This window comes from Sarcophilus harrisii, chromosome 3, assembly GCF_902635505.1.
Source record: "Sarcophilus harrisii chromosome 3, mSarHar1.11, whole genome shotgun sequence".
In the NCBI taxonomy this organism is placed as follows: Eukaryota; Metazoa; Chordata; class Mammalia; order Dasyuromorphia; family Dasyuridae; genus Sarcophilus; species Sarcophilus harrisii.
In genome coordinates, this window is record NC_045428.1 from 252527341 (window position 1) to 252550616 (window position 23276).

The 23276-nt window shown below is 37.0% G+C and overlaps 1 protein-coding gene across 8 annotated transcripts in view; it reads left to right on the top strand.

Moving 5' to 3' along the window:
• Positions 1 to 22562, top strand: part of BCOR (BCL6 corepressor) — a 74334-nt gene extending 51772 nt beyond the window's left edge. For 5 of the 8 annotated variants that reach the window (XM_031959422.1, XM_031959420.1, XM_031959424.1 and 2 more), the window contains 9 exons: positions 1255 to 1533; positions 2035 to 2391; positions 3239 to 3567; positions 3992 to 4252; positions 10768 to 10934; positions 15297 to 15442; positions 16563 to 16640; positions 16909 to 17062; positions 21830 to 22562. In XM_031959422.1, the coding sequence (XP_031815282.1) occupies positions 1255 to 1533; positions 2035 to 2391; positions 3239 to 3567; positions 3992 to 4252; positions 10768 to 10934; positions 15297 to 15442; positions 16563 to 16640; positions 16909 to 17062; positions 21830 to 22124 (2066 nt within the window). In that variant the 3' untranslated portion in view covers positions 22125 to 22562. The remainder of the gene's footprint in view (positions 1 to 1254; positions 1534 to 2034; positions 2392 to 3238; positions 3568 to 3991; positions 4253 to 10767; positions 10935 to 15296; positions 15443 to 16562; positions 16641 to 16908; positions 17063 to 21829) is intronic. The other 3 variants (XM_031959425.1, XM_031959426.1, XM_031959427.1) reach the window with 2 other exon arrangements.
• Positions 22563 to 23276: the final 714 nt, after the last annotated feature.

Sequence of the window (23276 nt, forward strand, 5' to 3'; positions counted from 1 at the left end):
ATAGGAATGTTGCATTTACTTTTTCAGAGAAAGGATAGTGATCTAAAGTAGCATTATCTGCCTTTACTAGTTACGCATCTTATTTTGTCAGTTCCAGGTAGGGCTTTTGCCTCATGTTTCTAGTTCTTGAACATGTATAGTCCATGGCAAATGGGAGTGTGTGGGCATGGGGCAATAGGATCAATTTCTTTTGAGTCTGGAGTGATGATACTTTTTCTCCTGAACTTTCCTTCATTTCTTGGTTTCACTTAGGAAAGCTGCCCTTGGTTTTCTGTCTCTTGTTCCTCTGTGGCAACTCCCAGTCTTTTTCTTCTCCCAACTCCTCCCCAGTCTAACAACTTTTATCAAATTTAGGAAATTTAATATCAAATTTATTTGTTTTCCCACATGTTTCTTTGTCCTCCATCTACCTCTTCTACTGCTGTTCTATGACTGCTTTTTTATAACTTGGACTTCATTGTGGGGACTCTACTATCCTATTTGTTTCCTGGAAAATGTTATTGTTTTTAAGCTTCAATTTTTTAGGCCAGACAGGAGGACAGCTATTTCCTAGTTCTATACAATATTAAGGGTAAACTAACTGTTCACTTTTATCCTGTTCACAGCCTTCTTTTGCTATCTCTCTTTGTTTCTCATCAGCTCTCATTGATATTGACTAGTGAATTCAATCATCAATCAGTAAACCTGTTTTAAAAGTTTTTGCTGTGTGACAAGCACTGGGGATACAAAGATAAAATGAAACAGTATCTGGCCCTAGGAAACTTACATTTTAGCTATCCATGGTATCCCTGCTATAGGAGACAGGGAACTATTTTTCCTCTATCTGTATTAATCTATATATTATCTAAAGGAAGGGAGAAATTACAGTTTTGCTTTAGAAAATTCCAGTGCAGACGTGTGTACTTTACATTTTAAAGGGGTTCTAATGAGTTCCTTTGAACATTCTAGATCCCCAAAAGAAGGGAGGGGAAAGAGGATAAAAGAAATTTATACATTGTCTCCCATTTCAGAAAGGAAATCCAACTTTCTTTTCAGAAGACTATTGTTGCAGGACTATCTCTTAAGTTTTTGTGCTTCAGATCTGTAACACCTTTCCCATCCCCAGTCTTATAAAGATTTGTTCAAAATAAATTGGTTTTGGAGAGAACTTACTCCTCTGGCCTCCCCTTTGCTTTTCCTCTATGTCTCCTCCTAATGGTAATTTTTTGATGTGGTCATTATTGGGGTTTTTTGCTTTGTTTTTGTGTTTTTCAGGTGACTTTAATAATACAGGGAATAAACTTGATCGCTTTGAAACCCTAGAGGAAAAAGATCTTCACCTTGAGAAATGTTTCTTGGAGAGGCAGCCTCTAAGTGAAAGGACTGCAGACCTGCCGACCTCAGATATGCCCCATAGCCCTGGCCCCCGGCTGGACAGAAAACGAAAACTCTCAGGGGAGAGTCTGCAGCCTGATGGCAGCCAACCAGAGGCAATGGCAGAGGAGCTGCAGGAGGATTCCCTACTGAAAGCCAAGAGGAGACGGGCCTCCAAAGGTGAGCTCCGCTGGCTTAGGCCAGGCTGGCCTTAGGCTTCCGTGCATGGGACTGTGGCGATGTGTGTGGATGTGTGGGTGTGGACACGAGGCATTCACCCCTCCAAAGTACAGTCTGGGATAGTAAGGAATTACTCACAAACCTCCTGACCATGCCTGTGCTCAGCCCTTTGAATTCGTGCTGTTTTCTTTGGGTAAAGGAAAACTGGCAGAGCCCAGTCAGAGCTGGCGGCGAGGTACACATAGCCATGACCGTGCAGATACCCACAGTCCACATAACCCTTTAGCACCTAAGACTGACAACTAAGCCAAACAGAAACAAACCCCCACTGCCTCACACAACCACAGAGAACAAACCGAACTACTCCCCGGCGTGCAGTGAGGGGCTGAAGCAGAGGCACCCATGCCCTCCTTCCTCCCCACGAGTGACTTGTAGCTCATTTTGTTTTTAGACTTTAGTTGAGGGGGCTTTTTGATTAATTTTTAGTTATTTTTCCATTAGATGACTGGCCTGAGAGGGAAATGACAAACAATTCCTCTAACCACTTAGAAGAGCCACATTGTAATGAGGTGACCAACCTGAAGGTGTGCATTGAATTAACAGGGCTCCATCCCAAAAAACAGCGTCACCTGCAGCATCTTAGGGAACTGTGGGAGCAGCAGGTGTCACCACCAGAGAGATCCCCGCCCAGCAAGTTGGGCCGGCCAAGCAGGAAAGATTTAGCTGAGGCTGTGCAGCCAGAGGTCACTGCAAAGGTTAAAGACTGCACCGAAGAAAAGCACCCCAGGAAAAGGTCAGAGGTCAAAAGCAATAGAAGCTGGTCTGAAGAGTCCCTCAGAACAAGTGACAATGTACAAGGTACGCAGAGGCCGCTAGGGAACTGGAGTTGGCTTACTCTTAGTAGTGATGCATGCTGGCACCACTATTGTGAAGGGATGGATCATCTACAGTTCATGTCTCTATCTAACCCTATCCCCACACTACCCCATTGGGGGGGACCTTACCTCCTTAGAAGATGATGACTACTGAAATGTGCAGGCAAGGGAATGTTTATGTTATGTCTGTGTTAGATTAAAATATATTCTCCCCCACCTCCCTTTTTGTTTATTTCTTCTTTTTAAAACCAAACTGATTTGATTTGATCATATGACTTTTAACGAGTGTACAGAAAAGAACCTTCATTTCTTTGGATGCCTTTTGACACTCAGTAGCTCTGTGGCAGCTTAACTTAAAAGGAGTGAGAGAAACCATTGTAGGCTGATAGTCCACAGGCTGGGTAAATGCCAGAAATAAAGTTGCACCAAGGAGCTAGCTAATAACTCCCATCACTCCATCCTCAGCCGATCTCCGATGAGCCTCAATGTTGCAGCACCTAGACTAGCAATAGGAGTGCCTACTGCTCTTAGATCCCTGCAGCACCTAGGCACAATAGGCAGGGGGGAGGGGAAGAAGGGAGAATTTGCATTTGTGTGCTTGTCAGGCCCTTTAAAATGACTTCCCAGCTCCGGGCTTTGTGGGTTAACCTATTTGCTGTTTGAATGTGGGTAATTAAAATATTAATGCTTTGAAAACATAATTGGTATATCTTTAAAAATGAAGCTGCTTTGGTGATAAGTGTTAACAATACGCCTTTCTTTCAGCACCCGCTCGCTCCAACGGTGTAATGCCTTCTTCCTTTCCACCCTTCCCCCCTCTCCCCATTTAGGCTTGCCTGTATTCCCGGTGTCTCCGCACATGAAGAGCCTTTCATCCACCAATGCGAACGGCAAAAGGCAGACTCAGCCAAGCTGTACGCCAGCCTCGAGGCTGGCTGCCAAACAGCAGAAAATTAAAGAAAGCCGGAAGACAGATGTGCTGTGCACAGACGAAGAGGAGGATTTCCAGCCTGCATCCCTGCTGCAGAAATACACCGACTGTGAGAAGCCATCAGGGAAGCGCCAGTGTAAAACCAAACACTTGACTCCACAGGAGAGGAGGAGGAGGTCATCTCTGACAGGGGATGATACCACAGATATAGAAAACAACGAAGACAAGGTATCCTTATTTAAAAAAAAAAAAAACAACCTATTTAAAGTCCTAGTCATACACTAACTTTGCCTCCCACAGTCACCACCAGTCTACGTCATAATATGCTGTAATAAAGCACCTGTTTTCATTGGCCCCTTCTGAAAACGTAACTTTCCTGTCCTTAAGGTACACAGAAGTCTACTTACTTATTCTCCCAGGAGAAAGTAAAGTTACAGATTTAACTTTGATGGATTTTTTTTTTTTTACACCATCCTTCCACCCATGTCCATCTTCGATTTCTTTTTCCCTATGAAGGCTAAAGACATTATTTTCTGCCCTCAATAAGGTTTATAGCCCATCAGGGAGGTGATAGGAGGGTGGTTAAATAGATACCAGTAAACATAACCAATAAATGATTCTTTTATTTATTTTATAAATTTTTTTTGGACAGGTCATGGTAACAAGAAGGTTCAGGAAGCGACCAGAGCCAGCTTCAGATTGCGACTCTTTGGCATCCAAGTTGCAAGAGCAGAAGCCGTATGATCGCCTGCCACAAACTCCCTTGTTACTTTCCTCCCAGTCTGCACAGCTTCCAAGCCCCCCTCAAGAGACCACCCCAACTCGCCCCATGCCACCCGAAGCCCGGAGGTTGATTGTCAATAAGAATGCTGGTGAAACTCTGCTGCAAAGGGCAGCTCGACTAGGATATGAGGCAAGTCTTGCTATAGAGCATGGAAGTTAAATTTCAGCTTTTAGGGGTCTGAGGGATAGGACCCCAAGGGAGACGTGTCTTAATTTGGGGGAAACATGACACACTAGAATGGTGGTTCAGATTCAGAGGATCAGGTATCAGCAATAGTCCACTGGTTTTTGCTTGGAATAGTTGGGCATTTGTGTTCCTTCTTTTCTCCTTAACAAATTATTCAGGGTCTTCAGCAAAACAAAGGTCTTTCCAATGTTCAATTCATGTTCAGACAGGTAAGATCTCTCTGCATCCTCAAGTTTCGCTGGTTTATCTGTGAAAAAAAATCTGATATAACCCAGAAGCTTCAGAGCTTGAAGGCTGAAGAATTTTAATGAGTCCTGTTGTATTTTGATTAGAGTGAAGGGAGGAAAAGTTATTTTAGTTTCTGTTCTGCAAACATGCTTACAGATGTGGAGAGACATGTGGAATATGTTCAGGTTGCGTGCTTTGCTTTTCAGGGTAGGGTGAAAACTAGTTTTATGATTGGAAAATCAGTCGTTTTGTTGTCTTCTAGGACTGGAAATACAAAGGGATCTCTAAAGGTTGGGCAACCAATGAAGATGATAAAAGTGGGATCATCTTATTCTTTGATGAAATTTTGTCTCTGCTTTCAGTGTTGTGGGCATTTCTCTGATCTTCTAAGTGTGTGTGCGACAAACTAACTTAAGACTATCCTTTCTACTCTATCCTCTGTTCACAACAAACCAAAATAATGAAATTTGAGAGGCTCTGCCAAATATTAAAATTGCCAAGCTGCTTTGCCTGTCGATCTTTTCTTTCACTAGTTCTCTTTAGGTCCCTGTCTGTTGTCAGTTTGAATGGTGATGGAACAGTCCACAAAGCAAAAGCTTTTTAGTGTTGGCCAGCATCAGCCCTTGAGGAAGTTAAATGCTGAAATGAAATGCAGAATGGCCACAGTTAGGCCTGGAAGCCAAGCTCTTGTATGAGTAGGCTTTGTTGATTGTATACACCTTTTGAAGACTGAGACCCGACTGAAATTTTTAATGCTTTGCAGAAATACACTTTTCACTTCCTGACCAATTCTTTGCATAGTTTGTCATGGTTGCTTTCACTTTTTTTTTTAGGAAGAATCCTTGATAGGGAACTCTCTATTTCACTTGAGTTTATTTCTGAGGACCGATTGTGTTTTTAAAAATTGTAATTTTGTCATACAATGGTGGAAAGAATAGGTAGTTCGAGACTTGAGGTTCTGGTTTGTTTTTGCCACTAAGTTTAACTGCTTGACATTGGGGAAAATACTTAATCCTTCTGTACCTAATCCATAAAAATGATGATTTGGACTAAGTCAGTAATTCCGTAGTTGTTTTTCATATAATGTGAATATAATGTCTTTGAAATATTTTTGACGCTTTCCCTATTATGTAGGTTTACGTATGATCATTGTTGGAAAATTTGAATATTTGCTTTTATTTTGCTGCAGTTTCTCTCCTAAAACAGCTTTATATGTTTTCATCAGTATATTTTGAGTTCCAGAGTGTTCCATGATTAAATTAGTTTAAGAAATATTGGAGTAGATGATCTCAAAGGGCTCTTTCATCTCTAAGATTCTCATGAAGTGTTCTAGTATATTAGCAACTTTCAGATTTTTTTAGTTCACATTAGGATTTCTCCCCTCCTTTTTCCTCCCCTAACCAATTTGATCCATGCTGATAAAGGGGAAAGAATTATCTTAAATGAGACATGTAACAAGTCTCTCTCATCCATTAATTTTAACCCAGTTAATGCCTTTGGTTAGAACATGGAAGTACTGAGTCGAGGTCATCCTCATGATCGCCAGAGGTTTTTGACTATTACCTGTTTCATGGACTCCTGATCAGCTGTTTGGCAAATATGTCATTAGCTAGTCAGGGAATTGAGTGAGAGATTGAATGATAATTCATCATATCACCACTGATGGGGAAAGAAGTATTCAAATTCAGTGTCCTAAAAAATCAGCATTGCTGCACTCCAGACACAGGCAGATTATTGTGAATAGTTGGATTTATTAGTGTCTCATCTGGAAGGGGGAACTAGGGATCTAACATTTGACCTCCTCTTTTCCCCATCTAACATACAAACAGTTTGCAAGTGAGGTCATAGTGCCAGAAAGATGAGATGACTTGACCTGTGTCACACAGCTTTCCTTCCTTCAACAAATAGAAATGAAGGGGGAAGGAACAAAGGAGAGGGAAAAGTACTGCATACTGTAGGGAAATAATAGTAGACAATGTTTGCCACTAAGTGGTTTTGTGACCATAGTCAAATCCCTTCCTCTCTATACTTAGTCTTATTTGCAAAATGATGGGGTTGGACTAGATATGAACTCTTTCAGATTCTTTCCAACACTGGCATCCAGCATTTCTGATTCATTAGAGGGTGTCATCATCATCATTACAGTCACCTTGATTTCATTAAGAGTAGAAAAAAAGGTCAGAGAAAGACAAGTCATGATCAAAGAAATCTACCATGGGGATAATAACAAAACGATCCACCGATGGGAATCTGAACCAAAAGTACACTTGGAAAGTGACTGGGGTCTTCGAGTTGGAGAAATCCATTTTTTATGTATTTTATCCAATGATTGCCTCTTAGATAGTTATAATTTCATTCCTACATCACTTGCATTCTTACCTTGGAAGAATATACTACATGTAAATTATGTATGTCACTGCTTATTACTTTTGATTCAGTAGCTTAGGTACTTGAAAAAAAAAGTAATTAGAAGATTGTCTTGCAGTATTTAATCAAACTTTCTGAAATATCCTTCAGCATCATTTGAGATCCTATCCCAATCCTTGGGATGATAATAGAGACAAGAGGACTTTATAAGGTTTTCAACTATTTGAGTTCTAATTGAAGGGTAATTTACTTAACCCTCTTTTTAAGGATGCACTTTAAATGACTAGCTATGCCAAGATATCCATGTAGTAAGTTTTTGCCATTATGGATTATTGCTTAGTTGAGGGAACCACATTCAATAAATAGGCTATTGTCTAATTTTGTGTGTGTGAAATGGTTCTGAAATTCCTAAAAGGCCTTCTGTCTTCAGATATACTGCTTTGAATGGACTACCTAAATGAATTTCAATTGCCATAGAAGCTATGAAATCTTTTCCTCAGTTTATAAAAGCTTAAGTTTCTGAGTCTAAAATCTACATGGCACCATATGCTTGTACTTTTAGTGGTAATGGTTAAATTTTTTATGAATTAAATCATGTTTTTTAAAAAGTTAATGAGGCATTTAATTAATTAACAATGTTGAGTTTTATGGTCTTTATGGTTACATTTTGTGGTTAATGGCATTCTACTTATAGCTTCTTACCACTGAACTGTCCAAGTCTTCTCTCCCCCCCCCCCCCCAAAAAAAAAATTTTTTTTCCCCCACAAAATTTTGGGGAGGGGATATTGTGTGTGTTGTCCTTAAAAATGTTTTTAAAATTTTAGGTAGGCAAAATTGACATTTTGCCTGTATCTTGCATTTTTATATAGAGATTATTATAGGTTAATCTGTAGTTTCAGGATTGGAAAAGATAATTTAGATGTCATATAATCAACCCCTTAATTTTACACGTGAGAAAATTGAGCCCTAGAGAAGATACTTGTCAAAGGTCAGAGGTAAGAAATGGTAGAGTTCTGTTTGAATTCAGAACATTGGAGTGCTTTTCTCATTTTTAACCTGTTGGTTAAAAATGGTTTGTGAAAATAGTCTTTCTGGGTTGGTAAGCCTAAATTGGACTGCATTACTCTATTGACTTTATTCATCCTAATGAGGACTACTTTGTCACTAAATTTAACGTACAGTGGAATTTATCCTGCTCTGAAATAGCATGTTTTGGCCTAAGCAGCAGCAAACCTGTGACCTGAGCTTAACTCTAATACTCAGTAGCTGGATCATCTCTTTGAATCTTAGTTTCCTCATCTACAAAATGAAGGTTTTATATAGCACCCTACTATGTGTCCCAAGAACTGTGCTAAGCACTTAACAAATGAAGATACTATTTAACCTGCCTATCTCACAGTATCTGAAGATTTTTACTTAAAGAGATCTTCTTGAGTAGGCATAATTCTTTCCATCAGCATAAATTTCTCCCCCCTCACTCTACCTACCCTCACTTTAACACTGCCCCCTCCCCTCTTTATATATTCATGGGGCCTGTAGCCATAAAATTGGTTACCTAATGGCCAAAGCTTGAGTAATAGCTTCTGTCCAGTTAAGTAGACTAATCCTTGGATAAAAGTTTGTCACTAGTTCATTCTAAATTAGGCTTTTTAGCTTGACTGAGAGGTTTGCCCAGTGTTTATTCACATCTAGCTTTTCTACCCAAGAAAGTATTAGAAGAGATTTTTTTGGTTTTGTTGTTGTTTTTTTTTTTCCCTGAGGCAATTGGGATTAAGTGACTTGCTTGGGGGCTTGGGGTTAAGTCACACTTCTAGGAAGTGTTAAGTGTCTGAGATCAGTTTTGAACTCTGGTCCTCCTGACTTTCAGGTACTTTATCCACTGAATTACCTAGATGCCCCTAGAAGAGGTTTTGAGTCAAGTTTGTGAGGACCCTTTGAAATATCATGTGAAGTGTGTTATTACTTGGTGGAAAGGAAAAATCTAAGTTAAAAAGTTGACTAGTTATTGATGTAGCTTATATAATTTTATCTTCAAAGCAAAGAGAATTAGAACAAAGAAAAATTAGAATGGGGGTGAGTTGGGTATGGGATGGAAACAGAGACAGGAAACTAGGTTCATAAGTCTTGGAAGCTTCAGGACATACTAGACATTAATTATATCCAGCTACTCCAGGTAGAAGTGGAGATTCCAGGTGAAGACCATAGTTGCTTAAACTAATTTGAGTCCTTGAGATTTATTAATAGGAACAATTAAGTTCTTGGTTGATGAGACACCAGACTTCTGGGATCTGGTTAAATTGATCTGTGCCCCAGCGGGAAGTGGCTCCTGCACTTGATCCCAGTGTCATGTGACCAAGTTCCTTTCCTTGGCTGGGGCATGCCACTCATTAGCTTGCTGCAATCCACTTTACTCTGGTTAGTGAGGGCCTGCAAAAAGAACAGCTTCATGCTGTATCCTAGATACCAATTCTCAGGTCAGGTATACTAAGAGCACAGATTATTGTGGGCTTTCCGGCAGATCACAGACTGAACGAATAAATGTGTTTGTGCCCCCCCCTACTTTCCTGTTTGCCTGCTCTTGTTTGAGCAGAGAGATACCCCTCAGCATCACTGTATGAATCAGTAGACAAGATGAGTAGATTAATATGAATGCCAGTTAAATTCGTCAAGGTGGACTGTGTGACTCATGATTTTTGGAGCCTTTTGCACTGTCTAAATTCTTCTCCACACCCATCTTCTTCCAGGTGATCATTTGATTGATCAGCCATAAACTGGTTTAAGATTTTTCATTTTTTTCTTTATTGATGTGATGGAGCAACTTTTATCAGATGAAAAAGATAAAGAGTTTTGAGAATTTCCTTTCAGTGGGTCTTAAGGCCCAGACCCAGCAGTCTGGCTGTCATCAAAACTAAGAAAAATCCACATTTTTCACCCTCACCTTCAGGGAACTCTTGAAAACTGACAGTTCTCTGCTGAGTGACTTGGAGGAAAATACTGTAATATGTTTTCTGATGGCAAACATTGTTCTATGTGTTTGAAAACTTTCTTAATCAAGGTAATAAAACATTGAATAAATTACTGCTCTGCTTACAGGGAATGCTTCATATTAATATTTTAACACTCTAAGGAAGTAAGATTAATAACAGTGATTCTAAGGCAAACTATTTACTCAGAACAAAATCTGGAGGGGAGGAGGTGTGGCAGGCATCAGCTTGTTTCATGTAGTTCCTGAAATGTGTAGGTCATGTTATTGGATTTTTTTTCCTGCTATTACCTCAAAAAAGCAGAAATATTTATACCATTGCCATCACTGGAGTGGAAAAAGGGCATGAGTGAGGTGTGCAGGACAGGGTTTTTAGAGTTGTATCACACAATTCTAGGACCAATGTTTGAAAAATCCTGAACTGATTTATATGTTCTGGAAAACTTCATTCCGTGACATGATGCAGTGAGATCTTCAACCTTTCAGCATGTTTCTTCAAACTCGGGATTCTCTCTGATCCATATATTCACTTTATATAGCAACTTTCAGGGTCTCAGAAGTCAGGGGGGTATTTAATAATTATTAAGTATGTTCTCTTCAATGTCTTAATTTCTTTGAATATCCTATTATGAGTGTGTCACAAATTTATCAAAAACTAATTTTTGGACCTTTAGCTTGGATCTCTTTGGAGATACTAAGGACCATAAATTTACTCTTCTTACTTTAGTGTGTATACAACATATTATTATACTTCCTTGCATTTTCTGTACCCTAGACCACAGGCTTTCAAGCCTGATACTATTGATAGCACATCTGTAATGCCACTGCTTACCTTTTGTAGGCCGTCCTAGTCATCGGTAGCTCTGTTCTCTCTTTCTAGGAAGTGGTCCTTTATTGCTTGGAAAACAAGGTTTGCGATGTGAACCACCGGGATAATGCAGGTTACTGTGCCCTGCACGAGGCCTGTGCCAGGGGGTGGCTGAGCATCGTTCGGCATCTCCTCGAATATGGAGCAGATGTCAACTGCAGCGCTCAGGATGGAACCAGGTCAGTGGTGTTTCAGGCTGCAGAATCCTGAATGTAGCCAAGGGAGCTTTGTGGGAGGGAAGATGTGTACTGGATACAAGGAAGGTAAAGAGAGTTGTTTCTTCAAAGTTAATGGTTACTTCTTGGGGTTTCTAGAGTTGAGCAGTTGATTGACACAAAAAACTTAGAATGTTTCTTTAATTTGTTCTCTGGAAAGAGAATGAGTTAACATCATATTGAATCACTAAATCCACTAAACCTAAAACCATTATGAAAAATCCATGTGTTTTGGGGGGCATCCCCCTTCCCCACAAATGCTTATTATGTTGGCCTCTAAAACATTCAGATTATTACTTTTCAGTATTTAACTTCGATATCCCTTTCTCCCTCCCTTCCTCTTAACCTTCTTTCCTCCCAACCTTCTTTCCTCCCTTCTTTCCTTTCCTTCCATAAAAATGTTCTTCAGTAACATTCTCACTTTCTGCTGAAAAGCAATCAACAATGATTGATCTGTATTTAAAGTCTATACTTATTATAGGGTTAGTGTTAGTTTTTAAAATGGATTATTTCTCTGATAGTTTCTCTTTTTTTGGCCAGTTGAGATATGATTTGATTTTGACAGTTTGATATGTTGTCTTGTTGTGTTTTCCAAATTTAATTGTTTGTAATGAAGTGTCTTGTTTGATTTGCTAAAACTAGATTCCCTTCCATCCTGTTCCTTTCTTTCTCTAGCTCAGTGAACTTTTTTTCATCTTCAGAAACACCCATGGTTAAACTTGTATCTCTTAAATTTTATCATTTTTTTTGAAAAGCCTTGCATTAAGAATCGTATCATGGTGGATATAAGGGATAGTCAGGAAAACCTTAGTTTCTACCACCCCCAAGCAAGCCACTTAAATTTTTTATGCTCAAGCAATTCTGTAGAACTTAGATTGAACTGTTGTGATTTAAATATATATATATATATATATATATATATATATATGCATATATATATTTTTAGTTATTGAACATTGTATATAAACAACTAGTACTATCAAATAGTGGTGGGTGCATACTGAGAACTAGCCATGAATTCAGTGGTCTTTCTCAAGTTTTAGTTGTCTTGAATTATATAGGTTCATTTGAACTTAACTTAAAACTCTTCTTAGTCTTAAGCATATTAACATACCTAATTAAAGTATTCATTCTTTTTTTAAAAAAATGTATGTTTCAAATGAAATTATTTTGAGTGAAAGTGTGTGTTTGTAATACATTTGACAAAATTCAACAAGTTGAATGGAGGCACATGAGAGGAGACAGGGCAGGAGGGATGCAACCCTGTCAGTTTTTTTTTGTTTGTTTTTTTGTTTTTTGTTTTGTTTTGTTTTTTTTAGAACGATGCAAAGTAGCTAGGTCATTAAATGCTTTGAAATACAGATAAATAGGGGACAAACAGGAAGAAGATAGAAAGAATGCCCAGATTTGTTGAATCTGTTAACAGCAGATTTAATAAATAAAAAAAGCCAAAATTTTTTGATGTCAGCACATTTCTAGGCATGTGATAAAACTGTTGAAATGATCTAACTTGAAAATAGCAAGGACAATCTGCAGTTTTCAATGTGCACATTTCACATTGTTTTCCTAAAATTGATGAAAAGGGGAAAGCTTCTTGCCTAGTTCATTCAGACAACTCCCAGGCGAATGGTGGGCCAAGGAAGACATATTGGTACATACGAAAGAATAGTACTGTGATAATAAGACTTACTGTTGCTCAGTTGGAAAACATAAGTACTGTAGTAAGCCCTGACAGAAACAAGATTTTTGCAGTTCATACTGCATATACATATCATTGTAATTATTTTAGCTAACTAATAAATTAAAATCATTCTAGTGCAAAATTCAGAATTCATTTAGATTGTCCATCTCCTTCAAATTATTATTTTTTTTTTTACCATGAGTATTTGAGTCTTACCTCTGATTATGAGAAATAAAAGCATTATTTGTCCTTCAAGAAGGAAGGTGCTAACTTGCCTTGACTTGCTTGTCATGGGCATAAGAGCAAATCTTGGTTTAACTTCTGGATGATAAGTATCCCAGTTGTGTAGGAATCTGCTTTCTTAAAGCTTTAGTCTTACATGGAAGCTCCTCTCACTTATCTCTGCAGACATAATTCTAGACCTATGTCTAGAACATTACTTTTGTTTCTCTCTTGGTTAATTTTGCTGAATTTTGTCCGCACTATTTTGTTCCCTTTATTTTAAGGAATGACTCTGAGGTGATAAAGTAAATGTAGGTGTTATAAAAACAAAATTCATTAATATGTATTTTTTTTAAAAGGGAGATGCTAGAGTATATAACCAAAAAAAGCAAAAACAAACCCAAATGCCTGTCACCTCTAGATTTATTGACTCATACATCCCCTTAAGGTTTACAGAGTAATTTACTGGCAATGATTTCATTAGTTAGCACAAATCTTAATGTATTCCAATTTTATAAGAAACTGAGAGTCAAAGACATCAGATGATTTTGTCCAGCCAGCATCAACACTAGGCTTCCTGCACAGACACAGGAGTCTCTCTGCAGCAGCATTCATGTTACTCTCAGAACTTAGGGGTTTAGAGGGGAAGCGTCCTCTTGTTGCTTCCTCTTCATTTCCCCAAAACTTCCAGATGTTTATGTATACTCTGAGCTCTTGTAGTAGTTACTTTTTTGTCATTTCATGTTCCTCACTGGTTGGGTCTTACCTGATGTTTCATATTTTCTGTGGTTTTCCTGGCCCTTCTCATCTCTAGCTCAGGGTCCCCTTTACCCCATAGTCTGGCAATTATCTCATTTGATCCTTACCTGTGAATGAGATAGTATAGTTATTGTCTTAGTCTAGTGAAAGGTTAAGTGCTTTGTTCCACGGTCAGACTACAAAGTGGGGCTCTGAGGCAGAATTTTAAACCATTCAAATTCTAGCATTCTTGAATACTGTGACTGTATTACTCTTGAATCAGAAATTCTTTGAAAGAGCCAAAAGTATTAAAACATAGGCCAGAGCCTCAGTCTTTCTTTCTAGAAATAACACCATAGACTTTTCTTAAACATAAATTTTGGCACAAAAGAAGTATATGTACATATGCATATTTTAATATATGAGTTGATTTTTTTATCTCATTCGTTAATTTTTGGTATACCAAGTTACCATTCTTGATCATAGCAGCCAATGGTAGTCCCTGTCTTCATCATTCAACTACATTGGCAGAATTTCCTTTATTTTACCTAAGTCTGGTTGCTAGGGGTTACTGAAGGGAGATGCATACTAATGGCTCCTCAATTTCTTTCAGTTTTAGTAAGTCTTATGAATATAAAGATGCAGGTCAATTTCAAAGCCATGTCTCAAGCGAAGTCTTTCAGAATCTTGTGACTTCTACACAGCTTCTAAAGCCTAAAAATGCTGAAGAAACAGCATTGAACCAGGAGTTGGTGATCCTGGTCTCTAAGCCTTTTTGGTGACCTCCAACAAAAATGAGTGGATTGGACTAAATTATTTTCATGGTGTTTCTCTCTCCTCCCCCGCCCCCCTCAATTGTTTGGGGGGGGGGTGTATAAAGAGAGACAGAGACAGATTTGTTCCTGTATCATTTAACATTAATGAGTTGGTTGTGCCTTAAGAATATGGAGAAAAATTATTTTTTGAAGATCATTGAGTAATTTAAAATAACAAAATAGTAGTAATTTAAAGCTTAATGTTTTCTTGTGACCATTTTGGCCTCCTCCTTGCATTATGGACTGAGTACTGTGTTCTCTACAAAGTACAGATTGAAAATTTGCTTTAGATACTTACTTCTTGACCCAGATCTTATGTAATGATCAAGAAGAAAAATGTTATTTCAAAGGGAACTCTCTGAAAATTCTTCCTATGTCAGGTTTATTTCCCTTTTTTCAGTTTTTTCTCATTGTTTTCGGTCTAGCAAATAGGAATACAGTCTCCCATATTCCTTCCCCTGGTTTCTTTGGTAATAGACTGGTAAATTGATCTCTCTCAATCTCTCTATTTCCCTCTCTCCTTCTGAGTGTGAATGCCAGACTCTCAGAGAACTTAACTAATTAGCACCATTTTAACTCCATTTTCCCTTTAAAAAAGTAACTACTCTTAGGAACAAACTGTTGAGTTGTTTGGGTTTTGTTTATCACTATAGCTTGTATTTTCATAAGTTGATTTACATACTTTCCAGCCTGTGCCCATTTAAAAAATCACCTAAAACTTTTTTTTTATGAAAAATGTGCCTAAAGGTGAGTTCTAAAATTATAAATGATCGGGATGAAGGTATTCTTTTTAATCACATAAAGTAGAACATTGGATCTAAAAAAGAGGGATACTCAGCATGTTGAACACCAAATGCTGTCTTTTCCTAGGCCTATCCATGATGCAGTAGAAAATGATCATTTGGAAATAGTTCGCCTCCTTCTTTCTTACGGTGCTGATCCAACCCTTGCCACATACTCAGGTAGAACCATCGTGAAAATGACACACAGTGAACTAATGGAGCTTTTTCTAACAGGTTGGTGATTCTTTAACTTTTGGCAAAGAAAATTACTAAAATGATTATCAGATAACAGTTTTTGAATGGAGGGCAATTGGAGAGGGGGAAAAAAGTCTTCAGAGCTTTTAACTTAATTTTTAAGAATATAAAATTCTGTTTATTTGGGAATTCCAGTATAACATAGCATATTTATCATTCTCTTAACAAATAACTTAATGTGGGAATATTTTCTATGTTCCTTTTTCTATACTATAAGAAATATATTACTAAGATATCAAAAAGAGAGTATTTTAATTCTTTTGTACTGTTTATATTTATATAGCAAGGTTTCTGGAACATAGTGGGTTCTTAAATGTTTACTAACTGATTTACATCTGGTTTATTTCTAATAGAATACAGTTTTTTAAGTTTTGCATGGAATAGAACAGCATTTCAGAAAATTTACTATTGGGAATTTAAAACCATCTGATATATTATAAACAAATATTTTCAGAGTGAAAACTCCTAAATTGGTATTTTTGGTACCCTAATGCATGCTTTAAAAGAGATCCATCCTTGAAGTTGAAACCTAAAATCAACTTTAAAACTCTTATGGTGAGAGGGTGAATAGCAAAATTGATTAATTTTCCAAGTAGCTTAACTTAATAGACCTGCCTCAAAGTTGGTGTATCTGAGATTTTCATGCTTACCAAAAAAAAAAAAAAAAAGTGAGAGAGACAGAGAATGGGATTGCTTGAATACTTACTGTGCTTCTGGAAAAATATGTGGAATTATAGTTTATTAAGTGCTGCTTCTTTTTGCAGTTCAAGTCAAGTTACAAATCTATTTGTCTTTAAAACATTGGGGGGCGAGGGGGGAGGCGGAGACTAAGCCAAGGATTGGTATGTCTTTTGTGAGATTAGGGTGAACAGAAAAGGATGTATGTGGGTGAAAGAAATTCTCAAGTGCAAGGCTGTGTATATTGTATGTGCATGGATAAGTCCAAAAGTCTGTGTTGTGGATTTAGACAGGAAGTGACAAGCTAGGCTGATTTGACTTCTGCATGACAGACAGTCCGACTAAATCTGTGAACATTTTGTTCTCATCAGCATGGGTTTTTTTTTTTTGTTTTTGTTTTATTTTTTCTTTTTCTCTCTAGAGTATTTAACTGACCTGCAAGGTCGAAGTGGGGATGACCCTGGTGTCTGTTGGGATTTCTATGGCAGCTCTGTATGTGGTGAGCAAATGTTACTCTTTTATTTTGGTCTGATCTAAGTGTGTTTCAAAACATTCCTAGCTAATCCAAAAACTCCCCATCTCCTGTACCCTTATCCCCTTTTACTCTACCAGGCAGGTTGGGAAAGGGAAAGACTCTGATTTTGTTTTGGGGAAAGGGGAAAGACTGATTTTATTTATTTCCACTTACTGGACTACACTTGAAACTGCTTATATATTCTCTTTTCCCTGCTCTCTTCTGCCCCCTTTTCTCCCCTTCTTAACAAAAGATCCAAGTGATGAATCTGGGTTTGATGTGCTGGCCAATCCCCCTGGTCCAGAAGATGATGATGACGAAGATGTCTTCAGTGATGTGTTTGAGTTTGAATTTTCAGAGGGACCTCTCTTGCCATGTTATAATATCCAAGTATCTCTCTCTCAGGGGTAAGTAATTGACATTACTTGATTGAAAAATGATTGAGAAATGCTTGTGGTGGCAGGCATTAGAGATCTTAAAAACAGGTTGCGTAGCTGAGTTAAGAGTCTTTTTATGCAGTAGATACTCTCTTTACTAAATGGATTTACCTATAACTTAATGAAATACTTTTGCAAAGAAAACAGTTATTCCCATATTTTATCTGTTTTATAAACCTCAACTTCCTTCATATGATGAATTTGAAAGGGGAGAGAGATCAGGAGGATAATACACATTCTGAGAAACATTCAGAGGCTATGTTCTCCAACATGAATCTAGTATTCTAAGTCAGAGGATGCTTAATATTGGGATTTTCCTCAGTTGACAGTACAAGAATACTAGTATTATCCGTATTCCACAGGTAAGGAAATTAGACTCAGGGAGCTGTAAAGTATCTGAAGCAACCCGACACAAAGCCAGATTGGAAATGAAGAAGATCACTTCCATAACCTATCCAAACATATAGTTTGACCCTATATATTAGACTGAAGGTTAAAACATCTCTGGGATGTAAAGTTTAAGAAGCAAAATAGCCTTATTTTACATTTGGCCTTGAAATCTGTGCTATGTAAGCCTCTGCTTTACACTGGATTTCCTTGTATAGCATAAAGAGTATCTGCTTTGCTAATCAATCCTAACAATGTTTAATCTTCTTCAGATCCTAATTTTAGGTAACTTCTCTTTCCCAAAGTATTGATTATAAAAATCTTTTGAAAGAATTTCTCTTTCCTTTTCCTTCCCCCTCTCCTACCCACTGAAAACAACTTGTTCTCTTTTAAGAACACTGTCATAAATAGGGTCTTAATTGCAGGCCCCAAATCCTGGGCAAAAAGCCAATGTTTCAACCATTATTTGTTACACAAGGTAAAAGAGACATAACTTATTTTGGACTGTAATCTCAAAAAGAATCTGCAGGAGGGACAACAGTATAGTTTTCCTTAAAAGTTGTTTGGAAAGTCCCTTCAGTGTTGGTGATTGCAATTTACAGGTGATCTAGTTAGCTAAGAAGATCGAAGATAATTTTTTTTTTTTTACACAAAAACAAAATGTCTTGTTTCTTTTTCATCTGTGGTAGTAAGTTAATTTCACAGTAGATGTCAGATCTTATCCCCTACCTGTCTTGGGTAACCTGAATCATAGCAACAGTAATGTTTATGAGCCAATATTAGGATATCCATTGTTGCTGTAGGAAATTGTGGAGCTTAGACTCATATATGAGGATACTTGTTTATACTCTCATCAGCTCATCCAGGCTTTTTCTTTTTTTTTTTTTTCTTTTTTTAATTGAAACTTTTTATTTACAAAACATATGCATGGGTAATTTTTCCTACACTGGCCTTTGCATAACCTTTTGTTGCAAAATTTCCCCTCTCCTAGCTGTCAGGGAGTCCAATACATGTTAAATATATTGGGGGAAAAAAATCAGATCAAGAAGGAAGAAAAAGAAAAACTGAGAAAACACAAATGCAAGCAAATAACAGAGAAAGTGAGAATGCTATATTGTGTTCCACACTCACACTCCACCCATGGTTCTCTCTCTGGGTATAGATGGCTCTCTTCATCATTGAACAAGTAGAACTGGTCTGAATCATCTCATTGTTGAAGAAAGCCATATCCATCAGAATTGATCATTATATAGTCTTGTTGCCATGTATAATGATCTCCTAATTCTGCTCATTTTACTCAGCATCAGTTCATGTAAGTCTCTCTAGGCCTCTCTGAAAACATCCTTCTGATCATTTCTTAAAGAACATTCATATACCACAATTTATTTAGCCATTCTCCAATTGATGGGCATCCACTCAGTTTCCAATTTCTTACATTATGTAAAGGGCTGCCACAAACATTTTTGCACATGTAGGTCCCTTTCCCTTCTTTAAGATCTCTTTGGGATTTAGGCCCAATAGAAACACTGCAGGGTCAAAGGGTATGTGCAGTTTGAATAACTTTGTGGTATAGTTCCAAATTGTTCTCCAGAATGGCTGGATGTGTTCACAATTCCACCAACAATGTATTAGTGTCCCTGTTTTCCCACATCCCCTCCAACATTCCGCATTATCTTTTCCTATCATCCTAGCCAATCTGAGAGGTGTATATTGGTATCTTAGAGTTGTCTTAATTTGCATTTCTCTGATCAATAGTAATTTGGATCATATTTTCATGTGGCTACAAATAGTTTCAATTTCTTCATCTGAAAATTGTTTGTTCATATCTTTTGACCATTTATCAATTGGAGAATAGCTTGAACTATTATAAATTTGAGTCAGTTCTCTATATATTTTAGAAATGAGGTCTTTATCAGAGCCTTTGGATATAAAAATGTTTTCCCAGTTTATTGCTTCCCTTCTAATCTTGTCTGCATCAGTTTTGTTTGCATAAAAACTTAATATAATCAAAATTATCTATTTTATGATAAATAATGATCTGTAATTCTTCTTTAGTCACAAATTCTTTCCTCCTCCACAAATCTGAGAGATAAACTATCCTATATTCTTCTAATTTGTTTATAGTATTATTCTTTATGTCTACATCATGAACCCATTTTGATCTGATGTTGTTACATGGTGTTAGATGTGGGTCTATACCTATTTTCTACCATACTAGTTTCCAATTTTCCCAGCAATTTTTGTCAAATGGTGAATTCTTATCCCAAAAAGTGCGGTCTTTGGTTTTGTCAAATACTAGATTGCTATAGTCATTCATTGATTATTTTGTTGTGTGAACCTAACCTATTCCACTGATCAACTTCTCTTTTTCTTAACCAATACCAAATGGTTTTGGTGACCGCTGTTTTATAATATAGTTTTAGATCTGGTACAGCTAAGCCACCTTCATTTGCTTTTCTCTTCATTAATTCCTTTGAAATTCTTGACCTTTTGTTCTTCCATATAAATTTTATTATTTTTTCTAGTTCAGTAAGATAGTTTCTTTGGAGTTTGATTGGTATAGCACTAAATAGATTAGTTTAGGGAATATTGTCATCTTTATTATATTTGCTCAACCTATCCAAGAACACTTGATATTTTCCCAATTGCTTAGATCTGATTTTATTTTCATGGAAAGTGTTTTGTAGTTTTGCTCATATAGTTCCTGACTTTCCCTTGGTAGATAATATTCCCAAATATTTTATACTTTCAACAGCTATTTTAATTTCTCTTTGTATCTCTTGTTGTTGGATTTGTTTAGTGATATATATAAAAATGCTGATGATGTATGTGGATTTATTTTGCTAAGGTTATGGATGATTTCTAATAGCTTTTTAGTTGATTCTCTGGTGTTCTCTAAGTATACCATCGTATCATCTGCAAAGAATGATAATTTGGTTTCCTCATTACCTACTCCAGGCTTTTAACTCTTTTAGACCTATCCCGACTGCAATATTTTGTAAAACTTCAACATTATTGAAGGGCAGACTCTCCTATTTGGCTATTTTGTGTCTTGTGTTTTGAAACTTTGTTATTTCCTTAAACCCTTAGAAGGAAAATCCATGTGGACAATTTTAGAAAAATATTCATCAACAATTGTACTAATATCTTAAATACGGATATAGAATAAAATGAATAGCACATTTATGTGGTTGGTGCTGATGTGAGTTGTACAAATAGATCACTTGGGAATAGTTTTTTTTACTTCAGAACATGACATTGAATATTTTTTTTTTTTTTGGTCCCAACATAATTGCATTGATGTAAGGGTCTTGTAGTAATAGATGCAAAGAGATAAACTGCTCTGCCACTGAAAGTCTCAAGAGAGTTGCTTAGGACACTAACAGGTTTCCCCAGTCACATGGCTAGGATGTGCCAGACAAGACTTGAACCTAGGCCTTCCTAACTGAAGCCCTATCATTTTGTAGTATTTTCTTTCAAAGCCTGGCAAGAAGATGTATCTTTATTGTTAGTGGGTTTTTGTTTGTTTGCGGGGTTGAAGGAGGGTGAGTTAATAGGGATAAAATGGAAATGGTGGTCTAAGATCCAACTCCATTAAAGTTGTAACATGGTTTGAATTGTCTAAGGAAGGAACATCACTTCTTTACAAGGTAGAAAGGCACAAAACTCTTGCTCACTGATTCCACAAGGCGACTCCTATTTTCTCCTACACTCCTCAGATCGTCGCCTGATTCTTAGACGGAAACAGTGATGTACTTTTCCCCCTAAAACAAAAACTCTGAAAAACTTGTTGCATCTTTATTTGCTTAGTACATCCTCTGACCCCTTGATCCCCATAGAATTATTAGGATGTCTTCAAAGAGGATTGCTGCTAGAGGCATTTCTGCTATAAAGAGCATTGAAGTTGGGAACAAAAGTTTCCGGTTTGATTTTCTGGCTATCATTGACTTGTATGACTTTGGATGAGCCATTTTGTTACTAAGAGATAGTAGGTCTCCTCATTTGTAACACGAGGGTACAAACATTCTTAAGGCTGATTAATAAGAAGATTAGAATGATGCTGACACATGAGGGACCAGTGGTCTCATTAGTCACCCTTATTTTACATCACAGGTATGATTCTGGTTGGCTGGTTCTTTTACCTTTTTGTTGGCTAGAGGGATATCCATAGAGTGCCCCAAGCTTGGGGCTAAGGATCACCATGCCAATGTGAAGCATATCAGAGAGCCAAAAGGGACACTACAGTTCAAGTTGGCTACCTAACATGTTAGATTTGTGCCTGTTATTTAAAACTACTCCTTGTTTTGCCACTAACTTGAATCATTCATCTTCCTTTTTCCTTTTCCTCAGGCCTCGAAACTGGTTACTGCTCTCAGATGTGGTCAAGAAGTTGAAAATGTCGTCCCGAATATTCCGCTGCAATTTTCCAAATGTGGAAATTGTCACTATTGCAGAGGCAGAGTTCTACAAACAGACATCTCTGAGTCAGTTGTTTTCGTGCCCCAAGGACCTTGAAGTCTTCAATCCTGAAAGCAAGGAATTGTTGGACTTAGTAGAATTTACAGCTGAACTTCAAAATCTTCTTGGATCCTCAATAGAATGGCTACATCCAGATGAAGACCTTCTTCCTGAGGTCCATTGGTGAAACCAACAGGCCACTTAATGTACAGTACATATATTGTTAATCCTTTTGCTTTATGTATATGTGTTATATTACAATTGTTTCTGTAAAGAAAGGACACTATTACATATGAAAATATCTTTTCCTTTATATAAGAAATGAATTCCAATTGGAAGGACTTTGAAAGAATTTTTTTTTTTTAAGTAACTTTAATCAGTTTTTATGAAAATTGTTATATAATGTTTCTTTACTTTTAAATGCACACATGCTTTGGAATAAGTTTTGTTTTTACTTGGAACACTTTTTTTTTTTTTTAAGGAAAAATATTCACACATTGACTTTGTTTCATACAAAGCACTGATGACACAGACCATAATTTTTATAAGTGACATGATCGAAGTCATGTGGCCTGTTTGGGAGAATGAATTTGATAAAAAAAAAAAAAAAAAAAAAAAAAAAAAAGAGGCACTTCATGATATTATTTTTTATGTTTTGTTTACAGAATTACCTGCTTTGGCCAGGTAGATACTATTGGATATAATCCAGTAGTTTGTAATATAAATTAAAACCATATCCATACACAGCAACTAATTGTATGAACTTTTATATCCTAATTTAAAAGCTGTGAAATTAGTTTTCACGCATCAAACCGGATTGTTTATATATGTTTAAACATTTTATGCTCTTATTTAAAGAAGACTTTGAGCTATTTTTTCTGTACCTTGTAAAATATTGGAAAAAACTAACATAATATGTTGAGGTTGCTTGGAGATGTACATAAACTAAAATTTTCTGAATTGTGTGTTTATGTTTGAAATCTGTGTTTTAACTTTGTAAGTAAATTCTTCTGCCTTTGTATTTATATTTTACAAAATTTTTCTTAAAAGGCAATAAAACTGTTGAGAAAATGAGAACATTGAAGTAACTTGTATCTGGTGTGTTTCTAAAATGAATTATATAAACTTCATTGTTCTTATTAGTGGATTGATTGAGGGGGAGGAGGGGAGCGGGCAAGGGGAGATATGCTAGTGAAGGGAAAATGAATAGGCAGAAATTGTTTACAGGTAGCTTTTCTAGATGCCCAGATCAGGCATCTTAAGGTAATGATTGGTATGTTCTAAGGAATTAGAACCCAGATCAAACTAATAAGAATAATAATCAGCATTTAAAATTTTT